We start from the raw sequence: 27,944 nt of genomic DNA on the forward strand, positions 1-27,944 counted from the left end.
ACAAGAATTGCTTCGTGAATTGGGAAAAGTGTTCGCACAAATATACTATATTTGGGGGGATTACTTTGAAGGGGTCAAGTTGAATATTGAAGAATAAATAAATATTTTTTCATAAAAATATAAAGTCACCTTACTTTTTAAACACCCCTCGTATATAATAATCATTATGATGCTTCGAAACACTTAAAACAGGGTGCGATAATATCATCAAGTAATAGGAATTTTAATGTTAATTCCCAAACGCTGAACCTCATTCTGAGTTCGTGCATTCACTAGTGATAGCACGGGAACTACCAGGAAGGTTTACTTGGATGCTAAGGTAAGAATGTAGCTTAAATGGTAGTAAATCCTTAGAAAATGATGGAAATACTACAATAGTTGGTCAAAAATTCCAAATAACTTCGATAAGGTGCTAGGTTATCTATTTACTACATTATGATCAAGCCCTCTTCATTTCAAATAAACAGCGCGTAGTTCAGTAGGTTCAGTAAAACAGATGAAATTCGCATAACATTTGACAATCGTTATAAGGTGGTTACCGTGACGTAACAAATCGTACTTAATGTTTGTCAATATTACCGCGTGCTTTTTTGTTTGGCTGGTGTATCTCCCTGATATTGGTAGAAATGTAATAATAAGTGTTTCGCCCAGCAGTATTTACCGCTTATATTAGGTTTCGTTGGCGCACGTTAGTTGATTTCTGTCATCATGTCTAAAAATGCGTTGATAATTCGTTTTGTGATCTTTGGTCAAAGAACTAAGTTGGCCTCGTATTGTGGGAAGTGTATTGTGTTAAGGACATAGGAACATTTCTGACATAATTTAGTGCTGAAGTACTCAATATATAAATTGTGCTTGAAAACTGACCTTATTGATTAGGTTATAACAATGAGGAGAAGTAAACGTGTGTTAGAAAATGGATTGTCCTCGAAACCGGAGGTTGAATCTACCGGAGAGGCCTCATCGTCTAAAATTTCAAATAAAAGGAAAAGGCTTGCCATCCCGGAAAATGTGACTACTGACACAGTGTCTGATGAGCCATCTGCAAAAGAAGACGCGGCAAATGTAAAATCGAAAATAGCATCAGAAAGTTTAAAGGATGGTAATGAATCCTCGGACAGTTCATCGAACGAGTTCGAAAAGCCTGATTTGTCTCGCATGGAAACGGAAGGCCTTAAAGTTAAAGAGGAAGAAGAATATGACTTTGCTGCCATAGAGGATAACATATTTGCAGATGTTGCTAGGTTGAGTGAGTCAGAAGAATCAGAGTGGGAAGAAATGTTACCAGCTACATCTCCCGTTAAAGAAGAGGTGACAGTGAAGGAAATCGAGCCTCCGCAATCAAAGGTTATAGTGTCATCTCCTGTGAAGCTCAAGATTGAAGAAGGGAAACGAAGACGTGCACGTAAACATCGGAATGAAAAAGATGGGAAGACGTCAAGAGCCTCTACTAAGGTTGATACTAAACAATCTAGCGGAAAACGTGCTGCGAAGGTGAAAGAGTCAAAAAAATTTGAAGATGTCAAGAAGCTTACGATGGACGTAAATAAAATGGATGTAACGCAATTGCTTGCCTTGGGTGAGAAAGTTGCTGAAAGTTGCAAAGGAGAATCGGTTATTGACATGGCCGAAATCGAGGTCTCGACGGAAAGCGAGGGTGGTGAAGAAGGAGACTGGGAAGAAGTTACTGGAGACGCAGAGATTAAACAAGAAGAGAAACCTCACGTCATTCCCAAAGAAGGGGTACAGATCACTCTCGATGCACCGGATCTGTTTTATCGCAGGAAGAAGAAGGGAATAGATTTAGAGGCCTGCCTCAAGAGGCGACTTAACCGCAACAAACGCGGCATTCAGGTCCTCATGCACAAAGTTCATCTACTCTGTTGGATTGCTCATGGGCGGTGCCTTAATTCTGTCCTAAATTCTCAAAATTTAATGGGTGTTGCACTTTCCCTCCTTCCTTCAAATCACTGCTATCCTCCGAGCAGGACGGATTTGGATTACCTGGAGAAGGTAGTAAACTGGTTTCGGAGGACTGTACCTGTTGTACCCCCTAAGGAATCCCCGCCGAGTATGTCTTTGGAGACCTCACTTGAAGCGCAGTTCCATGAAAAAAAAGCTCATTCGGTGAAATGTCAAGTTCTGATGTTCGTTTGTGCAATGAGATCTTTGGGAATCAAAGCAAGACTCGTCCTTTCACTTCAACCTGTGCCCCTCAAACCGCCCAGCCATGAGTTGTGTAGTATAGTCCCTAGAAAGTCCACCGATTCCAAGAAAGTTGCTGTTAATCCTTCTATGCCTTCAGAAGGTAGTCGGTTGTCGCCAGTAACAGAGGAAAGTCCATCTACCTCAAAGGTAACTATTTCAAAGACTCCTAAAAAGCCCTCTGTTGTGGGAGAAAGTATGAAGCCTGCAAATAAGTTGGCCGAAAAGAAAATTATAGGAAGCAAAAGCATCGAGACGAAGCCAGTTTCAGTTGCCAAAAGTTCTGCCTCCAATACGGCCAAAGCATCTTCTTCAAAGGCAGAAGAAAAATCTCCTCCTCTCCGCAATAGAAGTTGCAAGAAAAAGCAATATAACCATGAGTCAGACTCTTCGGATTACGAAGAAGTTACTGATTCAAAGATCAAAAAGGTTGTGACGAACAAAAAGTCCAAGAGGAAATTGGGTAAAAGATCTGAGACAGTAACTGACTTGTCAAAAGTTAGTGACAAGAAACATTCCTCTGAGGCTGACAGCGATTTTGAACCTGAGGTTTTGGTTGTCAAAAAGAAAAAGGGAGTTCCTGTAGTGGATAAGGATAGAAAGGTTCTCTCTTCATCTTCAGAGAATGAAGTGAAAAGTGAAAGTTCCAAATCAAAGAAAAAAGATGGTGTTGATGTATGGGCTGAGGTTTTCCTTGAGATGGAAGAGAAGTGGATCAGCGTAGATGTTCCTAATGGGAAAGTCCATTGTGTTGTTGAGCTTCATGTAAGTTTCATAAGATTATTCTACTTCTTTATTGACCTTGTTAAATAATAAAAATCAATAAAAGTGATGAGATTCTTGAAACTTAGGAAATATGTTTTAAATTTCTAAGTATAAAATAAATGGTTTTAAAAATGATCAATTTTTATGTTCATGAAATCTTGTTTCTAAAAATAATAACTTAATAGATTACTATGAAATGGGCAAATTGTTTTGAGGGAGGGTGGAGTAAACTAATGGATATAAGGTTTGTTTATCTGCTGGATGGGGCCTCGTGGAATTGAATCCTGGGAGGTAACCCCATCTTAAATTAAGTTGTCATTTTTTAGTTACATAATACTCTTATTATTTGGTAATCTATCGTTTGAGGTAGTGTTTGGGTGGCCCTGTGGACCAACCATTGGTACAATATGAAGCATTGTCTAACAATGCCCAGCTTGACATGCCACTGCAATGAACCCTTCTTTACTTCTACGTTCTATCCGGTATACCCATTCTGTTCCTCCTAATACAAGTTTTATCCAGAACCTATCCAGCCATTCACTATTTTGAGAAAAAAAAGCCTCCCTAGAACATTGAGGCCTTAGTCCCCTTCGAAGAACTCCCCTTGGGACCTCACACATTTATTTCAGTCTCTCTTCAACTTTTCAAAACGATAGGCCTATACCCAAGGTTCATCTCCAGTTATGACCTTTTTTAAAAAACCTGGTTCATTGCTTCCATCTTGAGCAAGTCTACTGCAATTGCAGCGTGAAATTCTTGATGTTGATGAGATAAAAGAGAATGTGACAAGGCAGCTGACGACCATTCCAAAAAAGTACTTTGCTGATTATTTTGAAAAGTGAAAGAGATGCTAGGATAGGTGTGTTAGGTCCCAAGGAGAGTACTTTGAAGGGGACTATGGCCTCATTATTCTAGGTAGGCTATTTTTCTCCAAACATTGCATGGCTGAATCCATATCGGACAGCCCTTGTACCTTGCCTTTCTAACTTTCTCCCTTCTTCACAAAGTCAAAACTATAGAATGATAAAATCATGTGGTGGCACAGGAAGGGGAACTGGCCTGGCCCTGTGTTTCACACCCATTTTACGTTAGTTTGCAGTGAGCCCCTTACCATTATTAATATTTAGGTTTGAGGAGAAGTAACCGATAGCTGAGATCATTTGCACCATTAGGGATAGGTGGGCAGTTTCGGAAAGGTCGAATTTTCAGAGTTGGGAGAGGTCAGAGAGAAACCTGATGTTTAAATTAGTTTGCACTTAATGGCAGTTTTAAAGGGGTCCACGATCTAATGTCCCATCCATTGGGTAGTGTACTTCACTTGAAGTACTCTTCGTATTGCAAACCAAGTAGTGATTGGGATGTCACTGGAAATTTGGCACCACTAGGATTCAAAACTGGGCCCTTGCGGTCAGAAGCCAGTTCACATGCTATTGCATCAATCCGACTCCCACCTATCTTCAAGGTAATATCTGTGGATGGGTGGGACTAGTAAATTAAAAACTGATGTCTTGTGCAGATTGTAGCCTTTTAAAGATTAAAATGTTTTTCAATTTTTTTTAAGTCAATGGTCTGAACCATAATATTTATGATTTATGTTCCGGAATGACTTCAATTTGCAGGCTAAGGCAACATCACCTGTGTTGTACATATTAGCATTTGGAAATGACCTTAGTTTGAAGGATGTGACAAGAAGGTATTGCCCGCAGTGGCTATCGGTGACACAGAAGAAGCGAGTTGATGAGAGGTGGTGGAAAAGCAGTATTGGTCCATTTGGGCCACCAAGGAATGCGTTTGACCGCCGTGAGGAGGAAGAGATGGATGAGGAACTTGAATCTAGACCACTGCCATCTAGCATCTCAGAGTAAGTCACCCATTTAGTTCATATTTAGACAGTTTCCAAAATTAATGAATATCTGTAATAGACCCTAGTATTCAGTGAGTTGGAAAATTTCAGTTGATTTTAGGAAAGCAATTTTTGCATTATGTTTAACATGTTATTATATAACCTGTGGAATTCAATGCAGAGAAATTTGAAAGACAAAAAGAGTTGCTCTAACTGTTTGTAGTAATAGTAAAAAGTAATGTGCTTCTAGGGCCTGTGAGCAAATCATCTGTGAGGAAGGGTAGATCTAAAAGCTTCACGAAATAGTAAAATATTCTTCTTTTGCAGGATATGTTTGAACTATGTTATGCTCATTTAACTTTTCCCATTTGTCGTCCAAATAGATTGAGCAAGTTACCCCAATCCTGATTTTATTGCCTTAAAGGCTTAGCCAATTCTCAAGTTTAGTTACAGTGCACCCAAGTCAATTTCTTCAATTTTCAAAGTTATCATTTGAATATATTCACTATTAAGTTGATTTATCCCATCTCCTAGCCATCCATTTTCACTCATCATTCTTATTGGTGTGCACTTAATTTAAGTACCAGAAATTTGTACCACATTTAATCTGGAACAAGGCATGAGAAAAGTGGATTCTATATCAAAAACTACCTTGCACCAATGGTGAAAGGCAGCAGTTTCACCATAAAACACTAATGGCATAGCTCAAGATGATCATTTCTGTTTCCACTACCACAGCTGTGCACAAGAATGAAAGTCGTGGGATTGGCCACAGTAATATGATGTAGAAGGCAATGGGAAACCACCTCATAAATATCTCCAGAAAGTGCAGCATTTCATTCTATTATGATGTGATGGCATTCCTTCAGATAAAAAATATTCCAGAGGTGAAATAGTCCCTAATCAGATCTCTGGGTGGGGAACACTTAAAGGGGGACAGTCAAGGTGGAAAATCACAGGATAGGAATACAGACTTTTCGATCATTATGTGTGTGCAGAAAGTTGGGAAATACTAAGATGGAAATGACAGACTGGGGGTGCACATCTTTGGAGTAAGCAAGATTAACTTGGCCTTGGCCGACAAATTCTGAAGTGGCAGATATAGGGTGATATATTCAGAAGACAACCAAAAGATTGCTGGTGTGGGCTTCATATTCATGAAGGAATAGGCAAGAAGAGTCTGTTGGCAATACAATAAAAGAATTCTGATGATGAAGTTAAAGAGGAAGCCTACAGACATGGTCACAGTTCAGGTTTATATGCCATAGTTAAGCCATTCAGAACAGAAAATAGAAGGAATATATGAGTAACTGGAAGAGGTTCTAGGAGCAGTAAAAGGGAAGGAGAACTTAAACATGTTGGGAGACTGGAATGCTGTGGTCTGAGAGGGAAGCAGTTAATGAGAAAAACATGGTAGTGGCAAACGCCCTCTTCAAACAATATTGGAATAGAAGATACGCATGCAAGATGCAGGGGAAGTTACCAAATTGGCTATATCCTTGTCAGGACAAGATACAGGAGCAAAGTTAAGCAATGTAAGAGCTACCCTGATGCAGATATGTATAACAATCATGACCTGTTGTTAATGGACAGCCAAGTATGATACAATAAGATGAAGAAGTGACACAGTATCCTGGATGGAACACAAAGATACTGGAGGAAAAGCAAACAAGATAAAGTGCACTCTGATCATTGGCAGAAAAATGGAAGGAAGGAATGTGACTAACATAGAATGATAGTGGAAGGAAATGAAGATTATATTGTTCCAAGTCACAGATGAGTCTCTCATTAATAAGGCATCAAAATCTAAGCGGCCGTGAGTAACAGATCAAATAAGAGAACTTTAAAAGGCAATAACAAAATACAAAAATCCAAGAAATGAAACTAAGGAGGCTTATTTCAATAGTTTCAGCCTCAACTTTGTGGAAGTTCATTTTAATAAATGAAAAAGAAACACTTTGTTCCAATCCACCACTTTATTACAGGTACGACTAGTTTCGACGCTACGGCGTCATCCTCATCCTTGGTACCTGAGGATGATGCCGTCGCGTCGAAACTAGTCGTACCTGTAATAAAGTGGTGGATTGGAACAAAGTGTTTCTTTTTCATTTACTAAGTAGGCTTTTTAAAAAGTTGCAGAACTAAGTCATTTTTAACATGCAAGGAGACCAAGGAAGAATAGACCACCTGCTGTAAATAAATCAATGGCAACTTAGAGAAAGGAAAAAGTGAAACTGCTCATAAACTGGGGAAGAGGCAATTCAGAGAAAGAAAAACAAAATTCCACAATTTCCAAGAAGCTAATGGATAGATGTCAATAGAAGATGTAGAAATTGGGAAGATATGGAAGTCACACTTTGAAATACTCCACCAAGGACCTAAACCATTGGACTGTGAGTGACTTAATTAAAGAAGTAATCGTGATAGGAAAGGAACAGGGCTCTGAAATACCTAGAGGTGAATTTGACATAGCCATAGCCAAACGACCACTAGGCACTAGGGGTTGGCAAATAAACAGGAGTAATCAGAGCACTTGTCAAAGCAATAACCTCTTGGGAAAAATGAAAGATAACTATGACAGTGGAAAATTACCAGACGGCTGCATGCAACATTGGAAAAGTGGACCAGCAAGAATAGGAACCTTTGATACATAGTGCTGTAGGAGAATTCTGAAGACTATAATGGGCAAACTAAGTGAGGAATGAGGAAGTACATTGAAGAGCAGAGGAGGAAAGAACCATATGGGAAACTGTGAGTCAAAGAAGAACTAAATGGAGGACTTCAATTTCTCCCGGCGGATGATGGCAGTGAATTCTTCTCGGGATTTCATCCGGGTAATCTCCTCCATCTCCATCGCCGCCGACGTTTCGATGAAATCCTTTTCCATCGTCATCAGGGCCGATGATGATCGGCCCTGATGACGATGGAAAAGGATTTCATCGAAACGTCGGCAGCGATGGAGATGGAGGAGATTACCCGGATGAAATCCCGAGAAGAAGAACTAAATGGTTTAGGCACACCTTGAGGCGCAATGGATTAGTTAGAAATCAAATAGAAGGGAAAATCGAGGGGTAGATCTTGCAAGAAAGACCAAGAGATAAATACTTAGGACCAATTAAGAAGGGCGTAAAACAGTAAAGCTTTCAAGGGATGAGGAAAATAATACTGAATAGAGAAGAATGGAGGATTAACTTTCAGTAAACTAATCTTAGGTTGAAATACTGATAATGATGATGATACCACATAAAGAATGAAGGATGCTATAAATATATACAAATTAGCATTTCATGGTATGAAAATATATTTATGTATTCTATTATACTCCTTTAGAATTTATAATGTGATATGTGCTATTAAAACCTTAGCACCTATTCAATCATTTTAAATATGAAATTCCTAGCATAATCAAAGATTTGTTTTAAATAATTTATGGAATGAGTGTAAATTGAAAAATGAATATTTTGCATGCATCTAAACCAATCTAACTTCCCTTCAATTCTCCAATGCCATAGTTGGGGCAGAACAGTATTTATTGATATACCACTAATAAAAATTTGAATTCATCTACCAAATCTATTGTCAACCATAGTCACTTTGAACCACAACTTTTAAGGGAGAGTAGACTAAATTCAATTTCAATCCTACAAATTACCAACATTTTGGACTTCATGCCAAATTTTGTTGCATTTTTTTCTGCAGAAAATCGATGTATATGGATGAATTATTCTTAACAAACCAACTGTGATATCGAAATATGTCCTCATGAAATTAATGTGCATTTCTTATGTGCATGCTAAATGGAATTTATTATAGCTCTAAATGCAAAAGGGAGGGGCATCTTCCTTGGCTTTCTTCTATTTTTTAATCTTATCAATTTTTTGTTTTCTTGCAACCAAATTGGCCAATCCCCATGCAATTGTTCTTAAGATATTAAATACCTTTTTCATGAGATATATTTGCATGCTAATGAAAATTATTTTGTTTAAAGGTACAAAAGTCATCCACTGTATGCTCTGAAGCGTCACTTGCTTAAGTTTGAAGCAATATATCCTCCTGATGCCCCTACCATGGGCTTTATTCGTGGTGAGCCAGTGTATTCCCGTGATTGCGTTCATCAGCTGCACTCAAGGGAGACATGGATAAAAGAAGCCAAGTCGGTACGACTGGGAGAACAACCATACAAAATTGTGAAAGCAAGACCTAAATATGATAAGGTGAGTTTAGAATTTCCAAACCATATATACAGACTATTCAAACAACAGGGATATGGTACATGTAACTACCTATTTAATTTTATTAATTATATGTTCAAGTTTTATGTTGTTTGCTAGTGAATAATGTTTTATGTTGTTTGCTAGTAAATAATGTTTTGTGTTGTTTGCAAACATTGTAAAATAAAGCAGGGATGTCAATATTTTTATCAAACATCTACTGGGTGATCACGATAATCTTACATTCATCTGTACTGACTAAACTGACTTGATGGTAGACTTCAAATAAAAAATTTTCAAGTGCTATAAAAGCATATACCAGTATGATTGAAAACTGTTCAGAGGTTTAATATTATGTGTTAAGAAAAACGTATAGGCAAGCTTCGCTTTCACAGTTTCCCTATACGGGCTGATGCCACATTGGAATCTGGGATCCATTATTGTGGGGCACAATTAATCAGAATTGTATGTCATCAATTAAGTATTGAAATGGAGAAAAGGTTTATTTGTCACACCCTATTACGAGGGTCATCCGGAAAGTAGTACCCGTTCGTGAAATAAAGACACAAAAGTAAATATTAACAAACATAAAAAATTTTATTTGAAATAGGATACTTTAAACTACTTCTCAACATAATCTCCAAGCAAATTAAGGCATTTGTCATAACGTGTGACAAGTTTCTGTATTCCTGCTGCATAGTCCTTCGCCGCCAGCTCATTGAGATACGCGAGGGACCCATCTTGCACAAATTTTTGCATAATGCAGATGGTGTTTAACAATTTCATGAACAATTGTTCGAGAAACATTGGGAAAATGCTCACAGATGTCATCAATTGTGACGCGCCGATCGTTCCTCACGAATTCGTCAACTGAGCTCACCAGTTGGTCTGTAATGACAGACGGTCTCTCCGAACGCTCATCGTCGTGTGTGTTCCCCCTCCCCATGTTGAAGTTGCGACACCACCGCCGAACAGACGACTCGTCCATTACATTGTCTCCATACACCTCCTTTAATTGGCGATGAATATCACATGGGCGAACGTTTCTTGCATTGAGGAATTTAATCACTGCCCTCACTTCACAACTGGCGGCGTTCTCAATTTTTTTAAACATTGTAAACAATCACAGAAACAACACAGGCAATGCTAGCGTCACGCAACTTGGCTCAGAGAAGGCAGACAAGCCACTGAAGCTATCTGACCTCGTCCAGCGGCTACTCGCGTCGTCAGCACTTCATGCGGCACGAACGGGTACTACTTTCCGGATGACCCTCGTATATCTGTACATCACTCAATAAGGGAGTCCGGATGTTGGAACGGGGAGTCCGGATGGGCAGTGTTAGGAAGAGGTGTAAGGCAGGGTTGCCCATTGTCACCGTTGCTGTTCAATCTGTATCCAGAGGAAATGATTAAAGAGGCATGGGAAGAACATGAGGTAGGAATGAAAGTGGGTGGGGAATTCGTAAAATCAGTTAGGTTTGCTGATGACCAAGCTTTAGTTTGTCAGTCAGCCAAGGGGTTGCAAGCATTGCTGAGTGAATTGGAAATTCAGTGCAACAGGTCATTAGATCAATCATTATTATTATTAGATTATTATTAATCATTATATCAATTAGAAGAATCAATATTAATAAAACAAAGGTTATGTGATTTTCTAGAAAGAAAAAGGCTAAGCTTAACATTAAAATAGGAGGGCAAAACTAGAGCAGGTAGAACAGTTTACGTATCTCGGTAGTTTTTTGGACCAACACGGTCAAAGTAGTAGGGACGTAAGGAGAAGAATTGCGCTAGGCAAAGAGGCTTTCACAAGGAGGAGGGAGTTGATGAAGGGGACGTTGAGTAAGGATGTTAAGAAAAGACTCATAAAAACTTTGATATGGAGCGAAGCTATGTACGGCGCGGAAACGTGGTCATTGAAGCAGGAAGATTGACGTAGACTGGAGGCTTTTGAAATGTGGGTGTGGAGAAGAATGGAGAAGGTGAAATGGATAGAGAAGAAAACAAATGAGGAAGTACTTGTTATGGTGACCAGCAGTGGGATGTTGAAGACTGTAATTGAGGGGAGAATGTTGGGCAAACGAGGAAAGGGAAGGAACAGGATAGGGATGTTGGAGGGGGTGAAGGGAGGAGGAAATCACTCAGAGATGAAGAGGGATCTGATGTAGAGTAGGATGTTGTGTTTTGCTAGGAGTCACAAATTATTTAATTAGTAGCTATGTCCATCCGAAAACCTACCTTAACCGGTAGATTACCTAATAATAATAAACTCAATTAGGTCATGGGAGAAATGTAGATAATAAGTAGTATTTTTAAGCAAAAATAACAACTTAAAAGTTTTTATGAAATATTTGAATGTTCAAGTGTGTTAAAATTTGGGGTTCTGAGGAAACCTTGAGAAAAAAGTGTTGAGGAAATAAAAAGGGTTCCGGGTATTTTGACACTTTATTCAATTGGTGAAGGATTCATTTTGCTCCTTGAAGTTTCCTTCACTCAGGGTCATTTTGTAGGTTCAGTTTTTCACCATCTCCTGAGGAAGCAAAACTGTCACTTACAAAACATCTCATTCAATAGAAACTCTTCAAAGCAAAGTGAACCCTTCACCAAATAGTAATTGTGGAAACACTTCACTTCATTCACTCATTTCATCATTCAAATAATTCAGTTTAACATGTCATGGCTTCTGAATTTATTTCTTATAATTATTATATTAAACGTGAAGTGGATGATTAACAATGAAAATAAACAAATTGGCACAGGAGCCAGTACAAAGTGGTACCAAACCATTATTAAATTTTAATTTACCTATTTATTCTTTCTATAGATGTCTGGGAAGTTTGTCACAGATCTGCCCCTGGAACTCTTTGGACCATGGCAGGTTGATGACTACATCCCTCCTCCTGCAGTTGATGGCAAAGTACCAAGGAATGAATATGGGAATGTTGACATGTACAAGTCTTGCATGCTACCAGGAGGGACTGTTCACTTGAGATGTGAGTTTGGTAACAATAGATTTAATCATTTTTCTGAGTTTACTCTGGAACTTATTTCTTGAAAATATAAGCTAGTGTCAGCATATAATTGTCAGTTAAAAGTTCATGCAGTCAGTTTAAAGGCTATGGAAGTAATTTACCTATGAATGTCCTTGTGTTCCTAATTGTACCTAAACTGACTACTTAATGATGTGCTATTTGATATGCGAGGGTAAGGTGAACATTTCTCGGCCGGTCAAATAGATGGCATTCCAATCAGCAAAAATTTACGATTCCTGGCTGTTTGCGCATGTCATTAGTTCATAAAATAAGTTTCAACTTGTTCTTTTTAGCAGTTTGTTTACACATGTAGTTGTTGTAGTAGATCTCTTTCTTGTTTTTCTTCTAAATGGAGAAACTTGAATTTTGTGCGGTCATAAAATTCTTTGTAGGAGTAGTTTTTTAGCGGAGGCGACTGACAGCTAGGGTCATTAGTGCCATTAGGGATGGATGGGAAAGGAAGGGGGGAGAGAAACCCAGCGCTGGCATTAGGCTACTCTTGTTGAAAGGTGCCAAGGGGTCTGCAGTTTAACGTCCCATCCGATGGACGTCATACTCACTCAAAATGCTCTGCACAAAGCATCTGAAGTAGGGATCGAGATACCTCTGAAAAATATCTGTCACCTCCAAGATTTGAACCCGTGCCCTCTCGTTAGTCATAACGTTAGCCAATGCATCGTTCCGATCCCCAAATTCCTCGTTTTGGATGGATTAACCCTAAGGAAATTCATCCAAAGTTGACTGAAGTGTACGGGGTCTAGCCTCCTTCAATTTCAACCATTAAAAAGTGGGCTGCTTAATTTAAACGTGTTCGCACATCCGTCAAAGATCACCCACGTGAAGAACAGCCAAAAACGGCAACCACACCGGAAGCCATCGAAAAGGTGCACGATATCGTGTTGGACGATAAGCGAGTGAAGGTGAGTGAAATAGCTAAGGCCAAGGAAGGGGATGTCAGATGAAAGGGTGCGAAACATTTTGGACAAAGAATTAGGGATGCAAAAGCTACGTGCAAGGTGAGTGCCACATTTGCTGAATGCCGATCAAAAGCAAATACGTAAACGATTTTTGCAGCAATGTTTGGACTGATTCAAGAAGGAACTGACCAATTTAGTGCGGTGATTTGTCACCATGGATGAGACATGGGTCCATCACTACACGCCAGGAACGAAACAGCAGTTGAAACAGTTGGTGGAAGCCAGTGGTACAGTGCCAAAGGAAGCTAAGTCGATTGCATCTCCTGGAAATGTCGTAGGCCAGGTGTTTTGGGATGCAAAAGAGACCCTGTGAATTGATTACAATGGCAGAACAAGTACTGGTGAATATTACTCCAACCTTCTTAACCAGCTGGATGCCAAAATTTTGAGAGAAGAGGCCTGGCTTGAAGAAGAAAAAAATCATCTTTCACATTGACAGCCTGCTGTCACCAATTGTGTCAAAATGCAATGAGCGCTTGTCCGCACCAATTATGGTCATGCATTTCTTTTTTGCTGTTTTCCTCCCTGATTCAGCTTGTCTAATGTCAGAATACCTTGTTCATTCATGCCAGCACTTTCCGTATCTCTCACTGTACTTGTATACTTCCTCCTTAGTGCCTATTAATATGTTAAACCTTGTTATGTACTTATTACTTCAGTTATGTATGTTTTTTATGTTATCCCTCGTATGAAAGTCATTCTTTGTTTTTGGATTTCAAAATGCAAGACAAAAAATTAAAACCAGCTAAATAACATGTAGATTAACCTTAAGTAGTGAAAATTTCCAGATTTTACATTTTCCCATCAATAACTTTGTTTTTCTTGCTCCTTTAATTTCTTTATGCTCACAATAAAATTATCTCATATTGCATACAGGTATGTTACACGTTTAAGATCTCTGATTCTCCAAAACTTGCAGTTCTATGTTTCACAGTTCATAAGATACACTCTTTTTTACTCCAGTGTATGGAGAAAATACAGCCTGTGTCTAATGGGCTGTGGGAATATGGGTATAACTTCATCCTATAAGACAGAAGTCGATTTGCGAGAAAAATACCCAATATTAAGTTTTTCCTGCTTCAGGTATAGAAAATGGTTGCCTTAATTGCAAATTTAGATAACACCATTTTGAGCCAGTAGTTAGCAATAGACTTTTAATATTTTCTTGATCGTACTTCCTGAAAATATTCCCAAATAAATGTTAATGTGTATAATTTGGCATGTTTAGTTTCATCTCAAATATTGCCCTACTGCAAAACTTAAATGCATTGGGCTTACGGGAATGTCACCCCTATTACATTGTATCTCTTATGATAAACTCAAGAGTCTACAGGCACCCAACTGTAAATAGTATGAGTGTCATTCAATACGTATTACATTTATTTCCGTTTAGTGTACACCCACAGAAGCTAAGTGTTTCATAAAAAGTTAAAATTAGAATAGCATCATGGGATCCAAATAGAGAAGGTTATCATACAGTATGGTATTTAAACCTGAAGTTGTGAATTGAGAGTCATAAAGTCTTAAATAAAATGTGGAATTTGCAATGAATCCGATGGTAGTGAAGATAACATTGTATGAGTGAAAGTGAAGTTAATAAAATGGGGAATTTGCAATGCACTAGATGGAAGTGAAGATGACCTTTGCTTGAGTGGGAGTGGCATTTTCACTTTCCTTGTATACAATGTCATCTTAGATAAATTGGAAAATAACTGCATATATATGTATGATTTCAGCAGCTATGGTGATGAATTTCTGGGATTCTGCAATGAATAAATGATAAAGCTGCTAATTTTTTAATGTAGCAATTCCATTTCTCTTTCTGTAAAATGGTAGCTTTACTTTAATCCTTTTCTGTCTGATCCAAATATTTTTCATAAATTATGACCGGAAAAATCACTGGGAGTAAAATGTGCCAGTGCATGGGAAATACTACCTTGATCAAAAAGTTCCCGGAATAACCACCGTGTGGCGCTCCCATCGTTCCGATTTGAGTTCTGTTTTTTTTGTTAAATTGGTACATCTGTTGTTGATATTCCCTTTAAATCTTAGTGTCATAACTTGACATTTGCAAAAGTTACGTAGCCAAGAGTACATCTATCTCTGTGTGTGTTGGCGATTTTTTACAATTTCAGAAATGGATTTAAATTTGCAACAACGAACTTGTATTAAATTTTGCGTAAAAAACGGATTTAGTGGCGCACGGACGTTGGAAATGTTGGAAAAGTGTTTCGGCAACGATTCTCTAAAAAAAACGTTCGTTTACCAGTGGCACGAGCGGTTCAGAAGTGGTCGTGAGTCAATCGAAGATGATGAACGCAGTGGCAGACCGTCGACATCGAAAGTCGGTGAAAAAATTGATAAAGTAAAAGAAATGTTGGTCAATAACCGCAAATTAACCATCAGAGAAATAGCGGAGGACTTGAACATTGCCTATGGATCCGCCCAAGACATTGTGGTTGATGATTTGGGTTTCCGTCGTGTAGCAGCAAAGTTGGTGCCAAAAGACCTCAATTTCATGCAAAAAAGAGACCGTGTTGACGTCGCAAAAGACATGATTTGCGAGGCTGAATCCGATCCCACATTCATCAAAAGGATCATTACTGGAGACGAGACGTGGGTTTATGAGTACGACACGCAATCCAGACATCAGGCAAGTGAATGGCGTTCACCAAATGAGCCGAGACCAAAAAAACCACGTCGTTTTCAGTCAAAAAAGAAGGCAATGCTGACGGTTTTCATGGATTACAACGGTGTAGTGCATCATGAATTTTTGCCAGAAGGCCAGACAGTAAACAAAGAGTATTATTTGGGCGTTATGAGACGTTTGCGTGAAGCAATTCGCCGAAAGAGACCAGAAATGTGGGCAGAAAACTCGTGGATTTTGCACCAATGATAACGCACCGTCGCACAGTGCTATCATTATTCGTAATTTTTTGACGAAAAATGCAACAAATACCATCCAACAGCCACCGAATTCACCTGATTTGGCTCCCTGTGACTTCTTTCTGTTCAATCGAGTTAAAAAACCATTACGGGGAACGCGTTTTAGCAGCCGAGAGGAAGTAATGGAAAAATCGCAGGAAGCACTGATGGACATACCGAAAACCGACCGTAACTTTTGCAAATGTCAAGTTATGACACTAAGATTTAAAGGGAATATCAACAACAGATGTACCAATTTAACAAAAAAAACAGAACTCAAATCGGAACGATGGGAGCGCCACACGGTGGTTATTCCGGGAACTTTTTGATCAAGGTAGTATGGTAAAAACCTTTTGTGATTTTACTGGCAAAATGTAGAATCAATAAAATGTTTCAAATTTGTTTATCTATAACGTGAATATATTTTGAGTCCTGATAATTTTGGCTCTTTGAATTTTTAAACTAACTAGGTTTTACTGTACACTTTATTGAGTAAGAGTAACTTTAACTAGTGAAATGTTTCAGAAGGGAGGATGAGGTGTGTGATTTGAGTCAGTGAAATGATGATGAAAAAATATTTTGCCGAAGGATACTTGTGCAATCATGTGCAGTGGCGCCTTGACAAATGAATAAGGGAGAATGGGATGGTGTGGTGGCTAACCTACTGGCTTTTCACCCTGAGAGCCCGGATTTGATTCCTGGCGGCGGTAGATATTTTTCAGTTATATCCAAATCCCTACTTGAGGTGCTTTGTGGAGGGCACTTTGGGTGAAGATGCCGTTCGTTGCATGGGACTTAAAGCTGCGAACCCTTGGGCACCTTTTATCAATACCGATGCTGGGTTTCTCTCCACCCTTCATCCTTTCCTGTTCATCCCTAATGGTGCAAATGACCTCAGCTGTCGGCCACCTCCCCTAAAACTACTACTGAGACATATGAATCTCTCAATGTTAATACTTTTTCCATATTGTTTTGGTCTCTAGGTATGAATTCATTTTCAAAGTAAAAACTCTACTACTTTTCTAATGTAGCATATTGGCTGCTTAATGTGAGCAAAAATGAAGTACAAATTATTCCAGTGATGCCATTGCTGTGTGTAATTCCCACTGCATGTTTGCATCCCTGTTCAACTCTCATGCTGTAGAAGATTAGAGCATTCAGTGATAAATTATTTCTAGTGTTATGGTATTTTTTACTTAGTACATAACATTTGTGACAAATGCACAAATATTGTTTTGTTTGTTTGATATTTTTTAAACAAACAATATTTTTCTGAAGATGTTTTTAGGCAATTCATTCTCAGCATCTTTCTATAATCCCCAACTGGGTACTTTTTTAGAAAATGTTTTTTTTTTGTTTTCCCTGAATTAATCATTACGGGTTAAATGGAAGAAGGGACCATTTGGTCTCAATTTCGCCCAAATAAAGACCACTATCTATCTATCTTTCATTGCAAATTAAACATATCGGTTGACCATTTCAATTTTTTTCCAAAATTTCTAAATGTGGGAATTAATGAAATGATATCATATGGTAAAATGCAAAATTTTGTTTTGAGATAGGAACCGAGAGTAAGAAAAAAATCATCATTCCATGTTGCTATACATGAATGTTTCATCACTTTTAGTTGTTTGGCAACATACTACCTTGATCAAAAAGTTCCCGGAATAACCACCGCGTGGCGCTCCCATCGTTCCGATTTGAGTTCTGTTTTTTTTGTTAAATTGGTACATCTGTTGTTGATATTCCCTTTAAATCTTAGTGTCATAACTTGACATTTGCAAAAGTTACGTAGCCAAGAGTACATCTATCTCTGTGTGTGTTGGCGATTTTTTACAATTTCAGAAATGGATTTAAATTTGCAACAACGAACTTGTATTAAATTTTGCGTAAAAAACGGATTTAGTGGCGCACGGACGTTGGAAATGTTGGAAAAGTGTTTCGGCAACGATTCTCTAAAAAAAACGGTCGTTTACCAGTGGCACGAGCGGTTCAGAAGTGGTCGTGAGTCAATCGAAGATGATGAACGCAGTGGCAGACCGTCGACATCGAAAGTCGGTGAAAAAATTGATAAAGTAAAAGAAATGTTGGTCAATAACCGCAAATTAACCATCAGAGAAATAGCGGAGGACTTGAACATTGCCTATGGATCCGCCCAAGACATTGTGGTTGATGATTTGGGTTTCCGTCGTGTAGCAGCAAAGTTGGTGCCAAAAGACCTCAATTTCATGCAAAAAAGAGACCGTGTTGACGTCGCAAAAGACATGATTTGCGAGGCTGAATCCGATCCCACATTCATCAAAAGGATCATTACTGGAGACGAGACGTGGGTTTATGAGTACGACACGCAATCCAGACATCAGGCAAGTGAATGGCGTTCACCAAATGAGCCGAGACCAAAAAAACCACGTCGTTTTCAGTCAAAAAAGAAGGCAATGCTGACGGTTTTCATGGATTACAACGGTGTAGTGCATCATGAATTTTTGCCAGAAGGCCAGACAGTAAACAAAGAGTATTATTTGGGCGTTATGAGACGTTTGCGTGAAGCAATTCGCCGAAAGAGACCAGAAATGTGGGCAGAAAACTCGTGGATTTTGCACCAATGATAACGCACCGTCGCACAGTGCTATCATTATTCGTAATTTTTTGACGAAAAATGCAACAAATACCATCCAACAGCCACCGAATTCACCTGATTTGGCTCCCTGTGACTTCTTTCTGTTCAATCGAGTTAAAAAACCATTACGGGGAACGCGTTTTAGCAGCCGAGAGGAAGTAATGGAAAAATCGCAGGAAGCACTGATGGACATACCGAAAACCGACCGTAACTTTTGCAAATGTCAAGTTATGACACTAAGATTTAAAGGGAATATCAACAACAGATGTACCAATTTAACAAAAAAAACAGAACTCAAATCGGAACGATGGGAGCGCCACACGGTGGTTATTCCGGGAACTTTTTGATCAAGGTAGTATGGTAAAAACCTTTTGTGATTTTACTGGCAAAATGTAGAATCAATAAAATGTTTCAAATTTGTTTATCTATAACGTGAATATATTTTGAGTCCTGATAATTTTGGCTCTTTGAATTTTTAAACTAACTAGGTTTTACTGTACACTTTATTGAGTAAGAGTAACTTTAACTAGTGAAATGTTTCAGAAGGGAGGATGAGGTGTGTGATTTGAGTCAGTGAAATGATGATGAAAAAATATTTTGCCGAAGGATACTTGTGCAATCATGTGCAGTGGCGCCTTGACAAATGAATAAGGGAGAATGGGATGGTGTGGTGGCTAACCTACTGGCTTTTCACCCTGAGAGCCCGGATTCGATTCCTGGCGGCGGTAGATATTTTTCAGTTATATCCAAATCCCTACTTGAGGTGCTTTGTGGAGGGCACTTTGGGTGAAGATGCCGTTCGTTGCATGGGACTTAAAGCTGCGAACCCTTGGGCACCTTTTATCAATACCGATGCTGGGTTTCTCTCCACCCTTCATCCTTTCCTGTTCATCCCTAATGGTGCAAATGACCTCAGCTGTCGGCCACCTCCCCTAAAACTACTACTGAGACATATGAATCTCTCAATGTTAATACTTTTTCCATATTGTTTTGGTCTCTAGGTATGAATTCATTTTCAAAGTAAAAACTCTACTACTTTTCTAATGTAGCATATTGGCTGCTTAATGTGAGCAAAAATGAAGTACAAATTATTCCAGTGATGCCATTGCTGTGTGTAATTCCCACTGCATGTTTGCATCCCTGTTCAACTCTCATGCTGTAGAAGATTAGAGCATTCAGTGATAAATTATTTCTAGTGTTATGGTATTTTTTACTTAGTACATAACATTTGTGACAAATGCACAAATATTGTTTTGTTTGTTTGATATTTTTTAAACAAACAATATTTTTCTGAAGATGTTTTTAGGCAATTCATTCTCAGCATCTTTCTATAATCCCCAACTGGGTACTTTTTTAGAAAATGTTTTTTTTTTGTTTTCCCTGAATTAATCATTACGGGTTAAATGGAAGAAGGGACCATTTGGTCTCAATTTCGCCCAAATAAAGACCACTATCTATCTATCTTTCATTGCAAATTAAACATATCGGTTGACCATTTCAATTTTTTTCCAAAATTTCTAAATGTGGGAATTAATGAAATGATATCATATGGTAAAATGCAAAATTTTGTTTTGAGATAGGAACCGAGAGTAAGAAAAAAATCATCATTCCATGTTGCTATACATGAATGTTTCATCACTTTTAGTTGTTTGGCAACATACTACCTTGATCAAAAAGTTCCCGGAATAACCACCGCGTGGCGCTCCCATCGTTCCGATTTGAGTTCTGTTTTTTTTGTTAAATTGGTACATCTGTTGTTGATATTCCCTTTAAATCTTAGTGTCATAACTTGACATTTGCAAAAGTTACGTAGCCAAGAGTACATCTATCTCTGTGTGTGTTGGCGATTTTTTACAATTTCAGAAATGGATTTAAATTTGCAACAACGAACTTGTATTAAATTTTGCGTAAAAAACGGATTTAGTGGCGCACGGACGTTGGAAATGTTGGAAAAGTGTTTCGGCAACGATTCTCTAAAAAAAACGGTCGTTTACCAGTGGCACGAGCGGTTCAGAAGTGGTCGTGAGTCAATCGAAGATGATGAACGCAGTGGCAGACCGTCGACATCGAAAGTCGGTGAAAAAATTGATAAAGTAAAAGAAATGTTGGTCAATAACCGCAAATTAACCATCAGAGAAATAGCGGAGGACTTGAACATTGCCTATGGATCCGCCCAAGACATTGTGGTTGATGATTTGGGTTTCCGTCGTGTAGCAGCAAAGTTGGTGCCAAAAGACCTCAATTTCATGCAAAAAAGAGACCGTGTTGACGTCGCAAAAGACATGATTTGCGAGGCTGAATCCGATCCCACATTCATCAAAAGGATCATTACTGGAGACGAGACGTGGGTTTATGAGTACGACACGCAATCCAGACATCAGGCAAGTGAATGGCGTTCACCAAATGAGCCGAGACCAAAAAAACCACGTCGTTTTCAGTCAAAAAAGAAGGCAATGCTGACGGTTTTCATGGATTACAACGGTGTAGTGCATCATGAATTTTTGCCAGAAGGCCAGACAGTAAACAAAGAGTATTATTTGGGCGTTATGAGACGTTTGCGTGAAGCAATTCGCCGAAAGAGACCAGAAATGTGGGCAGAAAACTCGTGGATTTTGCACCAATGATAACGCACCGTCGCACAGTGCTATCATTATTCGTAATTTTTTGACGAAAAATGCAACAAATACCATCCAACAGCCACCGAATTCACCTGATTTGGCTCCCTGTGACTTCTTTCTGTTCAATCGAGTTAAAAAACCATTACGGGGAACGCGTTTTAGCAGCCGAGAGGAAGTAATGGAAAAATCGCAGGAAGCACTGATGGACATACCGAAAACCGACCGTAACTTTTGCAAATGTCAAGTTATGACACTAAGATTTAAAGGGAATATCAACAACAGATGTACCAATTTAACAAAAAAAACAGAACTCAAATCGGAACGATGGGAGCGCCACACGGTGGTTATTCCGGGAACTTTTTGATCAAGGTAGTATGGTAAAAACCTTTTGTGATTTTACTGGCAAAATGTAGAATCAATAAAATGTTTCAAATTTGTTTATCTATAACGTGAATATATTTTGAGTCCTGATAATTTTGGCTCTTTGAATTTTTAAACTAACTAGGTTTTACTGTACACTTTATTGAGTAAGAGTAACTTTAACTAGTGAAATGTTTCAGAAGGGAGGATGAGGTGTGTGATTTGAGTCAGTGAAATGATGATGAAAAAATATTTTGCCGAAGGATACTTGTGCAATCATGTGCAGTGGCGCCTTGACAAATGAATAAGGGAGAATGGGATGGTGTGGTGGCTAACCTACTGGCTTTTCACCCTGAGAGCCCGGATTCGATTCCTGGCGGCGGTAGATATTTTTCAGTTATATCCAAATCCCTACTTGAGGTGCTTTGTGGAGGGCACTTTGGGTGAAGATGCCGTTCGTTGCATGGGACTTAAAGCTGCGAACCCTTGGGCACCTTTTATCAATACCGATGCTGGGTTTCTCTCCACCCTTCATCCTTTCCTGTTCATCCCTAATGGTGCAAATGACCTCAGCTGTCGGCCACCTCCCCTAAAACTACTACTGAGACATATGAATCTCTCAATGTTAATACTTTTTCCATATTGTTTTGGTCTCTAGGTATGAATTCATTTTCAAAGTAAAAACTCTACTACTTTTCTAATGTAGCATATTGGCTGCTTAATGTGAGCAAAAATGAAGTACAAATTATTCCAGTGATGCCATTGCTGTGTGTAATTCCCACTGCATGTTTGCATCCCTGTTCAACTCTCATGCTGTAGAAGATTAGAGCATTCAGTGATAAATTATTTCTAGTGTTATGGTATTTTTTACTTAGTACATAACATTTGTGACAAATGCACAAATATTGTTTTGTTTGTTTGATATTTTTTAAACAAACAATATTTTTCTGAAGATGTTTTTAGGCAATTCATTCTCAGCATCTTTCTATAATCCCCAACTGGGTACTTTTTTAGAAAATGTTTTTTTTTTGTTTTCCCTGAATTAATCATTACGGGTTAAATGGAAGAAGGGACCATTTGGTCTCAATTTCGCCCAAATAAAGACCACTATCTATCTATCTTTCATTGCAAATTAAACATATCGGTTGACCATTTCAATTTTTTTCCAAAATTTCTAAATGTGGGAATTAATGAAATGATATCATATGGTAAAATGCAAAATTTTGTTTTGAGATAGGAACCGAGAGTAAGAAAAAAATCATCATTCCATGTTGCTATACATGAATGTTTCATCACTTTTAGTTGTTTGGCAACATACTACCTTGATCAAAAAGTTCCCGGAATAACCACCGCGTGGCGCTCCCATCGTTCCGATTTGAGTTCTGTTTTTTTTGTTAAATTGGTACATCTGTTGTTGATATTCCCTTTAAATCTTAGTGTCATAACTTGACATTTGCAAAAGTTACGTAGCCAAGAGTACATCTATCTCTGTGTGTGTTGGCGATTTTTTACAATTTCAGAAATGGATTTAAATTTGCAACAACGAACTTGTATTAAATTTTGCGTAAAAAACGGATTTAGTGGCGCACGGACGTTGGAAATGTTGGAAAAGTGTTTCGGCAACGATTCTCTAAAAAAAACGGTCGTTTACCAGTGGCACGAGCGGTTCAGAAGTGGTCGTGAGTCAATCGAAGATGATGAACGCAGTGGCAGACCATCGACATCGAAAGTCGGTGAAAAAATTGATAAAGTAAAAGAAATGTTGGTCAATAACCGCAAATTAACCATCAGAGAAATAGCGGAGGACTTGAACATTGCCTATGGATCCGCCCAAGACATTGTGGTTAATGATTTGGGTTTCCGTCGAGAAGCAGCAAAGTTGGTGCCAAAAGACCTCAATTTCATGCAAAAAAGAGACCGTGTTGACGTCGCAAAAGACATGATTTGCGAGGCTGAATCCGATCCCACATTCATCAAAAGGAGACCACATCATTACTGGAGACGAGACGTGGGTTTATGAGTACGACACGCAATCCAGACATCAGGCAAGTGAATGGCGTTCACCAAATGAGCCGAGACCAAAAAAACCACGTCGTTTTCAGTCAAAAAAGAAGGCAATGCTGACGGTTTTCATGGATTACAACGGTGTAGTGCATCATGAATTTTTGCCAGAAGGCCAGACAGTAAACAAAGAGTATTATTTGGGCGTTATGAGACGTTTGCGTGAAGCAATTCGCCGAAAGAGACCAGAAATGTGGGCAGAAAACTCGTGGATTTTGCACCATGATAACGCACCGTCGCACAGTGCTATCATTATTCGTAATTTTTTGACGAAAAATGCAACAAATACCATCCAACAGCCACCGAATTCACCTGATTTGGCTCCCTGTGACTTCTTTCTGTTCAATCGAGTTAAAAAACCATTACGGGGAACGCGTTTTAGCAGCCGAGAGGAAGTAATGGAAAAATCGCAGGAAGCACTGATGGACATACCGAAAACCGACCGTAACTTTTGCAAATGTCAAGTTATGACACTAAGATTTAAAGGGAATATCAACAACAGATGTACCAATTTAACAAAAAAAACAGAACTCAAATCGGAACGATGGGAGCGCCACACGGTGGTTATTCCGGGAACTTTTTGATCAAGGTAGTATTCTCCTTAACTTCTGCAGATAATCAGAGCCTTAATATTTATTGTGTCCAACTAAATGTTTACAACTGGTCATTGAGTATTGCAGATTTTCTATCTTGCTCAGTAAATTCTAACTTGTTTGAACATCAAGGAACACTTCTAACTATTTGAAAATTCCGATGTTTTATGCATCAACACATGATGTTAAATTCAAGACAATTGTGAGCAAATATGCCTTCAAACTTGTATTGATCCAAAGGGACTGAATCATCTGTAGAACTGTGACTGTGAGAAATAGTTATGTTCATTTAATTTTTGAAACTAATTCCAGAATTTCTTTGTTCCATTATCTGTCAGAAATAAAAAAAATATAGATTACCTTTTTGAAATAGTTTCATATCTGTCATCTGATGAGGAATTTAATTAGGAAAGGGAATGAGTATTTTGTTTATTATGTAATTTCATAGGCATATTTTTAATTTAAACATTTCAGAAAATGATTTGATTGATACTTTTTTAGTGCCTGGGCTGAACAGGGTTGCAAAGAAGCTGCAGATTGACTGTGCTCCTGCTGTGGTTGGATTTGATTTCCATAGTGGAGGATGCCACCCAACATATGATGGATTCATAATTTGTGAAGAATTTAAGGATATCCTGATTGATGCTTGGAACCAGGTATTTTGCATTTGTCATATATTATTGGTAGTCTACTGGTTAAGGTAGCTTTTGGATAGACAACCTATAAAATGGTACAACAATATATTTCCTTGACTCTGTTAACAAAAAATGTGACATTTGAATACATAAAAAGCCCCTCTTCTATTCCAAATACTACCTTCCTCCAATCATAACATCCAACATGACTATCTTATTTCCACCCCTTCCTCATTTGCCCGTATTTTCTACCCTGCATATCCCTCTTCAAAATCCCACTGCCCATCAAAATTCTCTGTATCCATCTTTCCTGCTTCCTTTGGATTTCTCCCAACAACTTCCTCTCCTGCCTCCATGCCTAGCACTTCCTTGCTTATTTTCCTTACTTCTGTGCAGGATAGAATAATTCAAGATTCCTTGAAATTCTTTTGACGGTTCCCATGGACTACAACTTTGATATGATAGAAAGGCTTCTGATGATCCCTAGAGGTGTGCTGGTGAGAGTTATGGTAAATACTCCTGAGAGGGTCACTCATGCCAGTTAGGTCTTAGGGTAGGAGTCATACAAAAAGTTACCCCCAAAATGTTTGTTCCTGAGAAAGGTAGCTGTAAAGGCATGTGACCCCAGTGGTGTGGTCATTTGAGTAATGGTGTCACATTCAAAACACTATCGAGGAAGGCAACAGGAAACCACATCCGTTAAATATCCCAGGCTACAATGATGGACATTCATTTTTTGAATGCATGTATTATGGTAAACGTTAATGTTAATCAATCTTGTTTTAATGAAATAGCAATTTGCAATCAATTCTACCAGGCACAACTCAGTAGCAGATATAGGAATTTCTATTTCAAAGCTAACAAATGATAAGTATTGTTAAAAAAAATAGTTAATTTTTTATTAGCATGTTTTATATTTGAAATTTTAACATTGTAATGGTAATTATTTTATCAAATCCATTACCTTGTTACTTTTCAAAAGAAAGCTAATTTTCTTTTAATTCTCCTCATGATTTAGATAATAAAATTTCATAGAAATAAATTTTCATATCCAAATTAGCTTACTTCACTGTTCAGCGTAATGGGTGAGAGTGCATCCCATTGCATCTGGAATTGCATAATGTTACTGATTCCCCCATTTCAAATCAGTGTTAATAGTAACAATGTAAGAGAGGCTAATTATGAGTCTTCTTACTACCATGGATCTAGAACTATGTTCCTTTATCTCCATGTGCAGTATTTGTTGGCCTATGCCTTCATTGGTCGTAATGGAGCCATAGATTTATGATGTAATGATGTACTACTTGATAAATGAGAATGTTAAAACTCAAAATATGCAAATATTGATGATGGCTGCAGAGGGTTGTATTACAGCGGGACAGCAAGATTAATACTTCATGAAGGAATCAGAAAATAGATATCTTCTTAATAATTATAAATACTTACATGAAATATGCGTTTAAAATTCATGCATCAAAACAAGAAAGTAAGAAACTTAATTTCAACATTCTCACAGCTGAATCATTATGACATTTCTTCAGATATACCTATGCTATAAAATACCAAATATGAACTTCACACTTGCAGAGCAATTCTTTTGTTATGTTTTTCTTGCAGAATCTAATTTGGTTGCAGATATACATGGCACTCCTACTCTTAGGAATGAAAACCTTGCACCTAATCCTATGTATATATTGTTCTATTACTTCCATGGATTTAAAATTTTCCAAGATTACAATCAAAGAATAATATTATCAGGCAATGCATGACTTCAGTCGTAATCCATCATTCTTTTTGAACAAAAATAATTTAATAGACTTTTATCTACGCATAAATTTGAAAATCATGCTGAATTTTAGAATAATCACACTAATTAAGAAATGTCAGTGCACCCTGAAGTAGATATTTTGTACCAGAGGGACAAAGTTATTCAAAATTAGTGTCAGGAAAATAAGTAATACTTATATTGAATTTTATGAAAGCTAAGAATGGCTTGCAATTGAAGTGAGCATGGTTTGCATTCCCCCTCCAACCCACTTGGATCTGCCACTGAACAAAGTTAATCCAAGTATCTACACCAGAATTTAACGTAAATGTGTGTGTTTTTCAAATTTAATAAGTGTGAAATATTTTTTTCTATTTTTTAAGGAACAAGAGGAGCAAGAGAAGAGACAAAGAGAAAAGAGGAAGAAAAGAGTGTATGGGAATTGGGTTCGGCTCGTTAGAGGACTACTCATACGAGAGTCTTTGCAAAATAAATATTCCTTTGGTGAAGTCGGAGAATCTTCTTCAGGAAAGAAGAAAAAGCCTACTGGGAAAAAGTCATAATGAGCCAGGTGTGAATTAGAGGTGTAATTTATTGTAAATAAAATGTGCTGTAAAATAATTTATCTACAGAGAAATCAGTTTACTTATTCTTAGGATTATTCCAACAAATGAGATTTTTAAAGATAACAAATGTGTGTGCCATTATTGAATGAATTATATTCTTCAGTTTTCCTTTTCTGCTCTTCAGAGTGGCACCACGTAAACATTTAATTCTAGTTTAAGTCTCAGTTGTGTGATTAATTTCTATAAATATTGTCGTCTATTATAAAGAGAGCACTGTACAAAACAATACGTGTAATCAGTTATCAATTGCTCATTCTTCAGGATACATTTTTATGCCTGAAGGAATACTATTTGTAATGAAGTAATAAAAAATGCAAAATGAGTAAGAATACTGGTTTTTTGGCATTCCTCATGTGCATTGATGAATGATTTTATTTATTATTCCATGAGAATAGATCAAAATTTCAAAACGTCTGCTTTTTTATTTTGGTAAAATTCATGATCTGTCTTTTTTATTGAATCCCTAATTAAAAATTTTTTACCAAATACTTGTCTAAATAAACGCATAAGTTATTGAAGCTTTTCCCCCGCTTCATTTTCAATGCCATTTTAGCTTCCTCATATAATGCTGATGTCTGATCATATAGCCAAATAAATATTTGTTGTGTTTTAGAGATCTTTGTGGAAAATTGAATATCCAGGAACATTTTCAGTGGACTGAAAAATTAGTAGACGCTGAGTATGAGACCAAGGCTATAAGATTGATGTTGCTGA

The 27,944-nt window shown here is 37.9% G+C and overlaps 1 protein-coding gene across 2 annotated transcripts; it reads left to right on the forward strand.

The window, feature by feature from the left end:
* Positions 1–574: 574 nt before the first annotated feature.
* On the forward strand, positions 575–27,924 carry Xpc (DNA repair protein complementing XP-C cells homolog). Of its 2 annotated transcripts, XM_071596915.1 has the most exons (7): positions 575–2,970; positions 4,590–4,831; positions 8,802–9,027; positions 11,846–12,014; positions 24,706–24,860; positions 26,988–27,175; positions 27,844–27,924. In XM_071596915.1, the coding sequence occupies exons 1-6, from the start codon at positions 889–891 to the stop codon at positions 27,165–27,167; spliced, it is 3,054 nt and encodes a 1,017-aa protein (XP_071453016.1). In that variant the 5' UTR covers positions 575–888; the 3' UTR covers positions 27,168–27,175; positions 27,844–27,924. The 2 variants fall into 2 exon arrangements, with proteins under 2 accessions (XP_071453016.1, XP_071453015.1); XM_071596914.1 differs by lacking the exon at positions 27,844–27,924 and having other exon boundaries at positions 26,988–27,537.
* Positions 27,925–27,944: the final 20 nt, after the last annotated feature.

This window comes from Hetaerina americana, unplaced genomic scaffold, assembly GCF_022747635.1.
Source record: "Hetaerina americana unplaced genomic scaffold, ioHetAmer1.1.p SCAF_8, whole genome shotgun sequence".
NCBI classification, from domain to species: domain Eukaryota; kingdom Metazoa; phylum Arthropoda; class Insecta; order Odonata; family Calopterygidae; genus Hetaerina; species Hetaerina americana.

Coding starts and splice junctions, on each gene's coding strand:
- Xpc (XM_071596915.1), top strand. CDS start 889: ATGAGGAGAAGTAAACGTGTGTTAGAAAATGGATTGTCCTCGAAACCG. Junction 2,971..4,589: donor ATTGTGTTGTTGAGCTTCAT/GTAAGTTTCATA, acceptor TTCAATTTGCAG/GCTAAGGCAACATCACCTGT. Junction 12,015..24,705: donor AGGGACTGTTCACTTGAGAT/GTGAGTTTGGTA, acceptor ATACTTTTTTAG/TGCCTGGGCTGAACAGGGTT.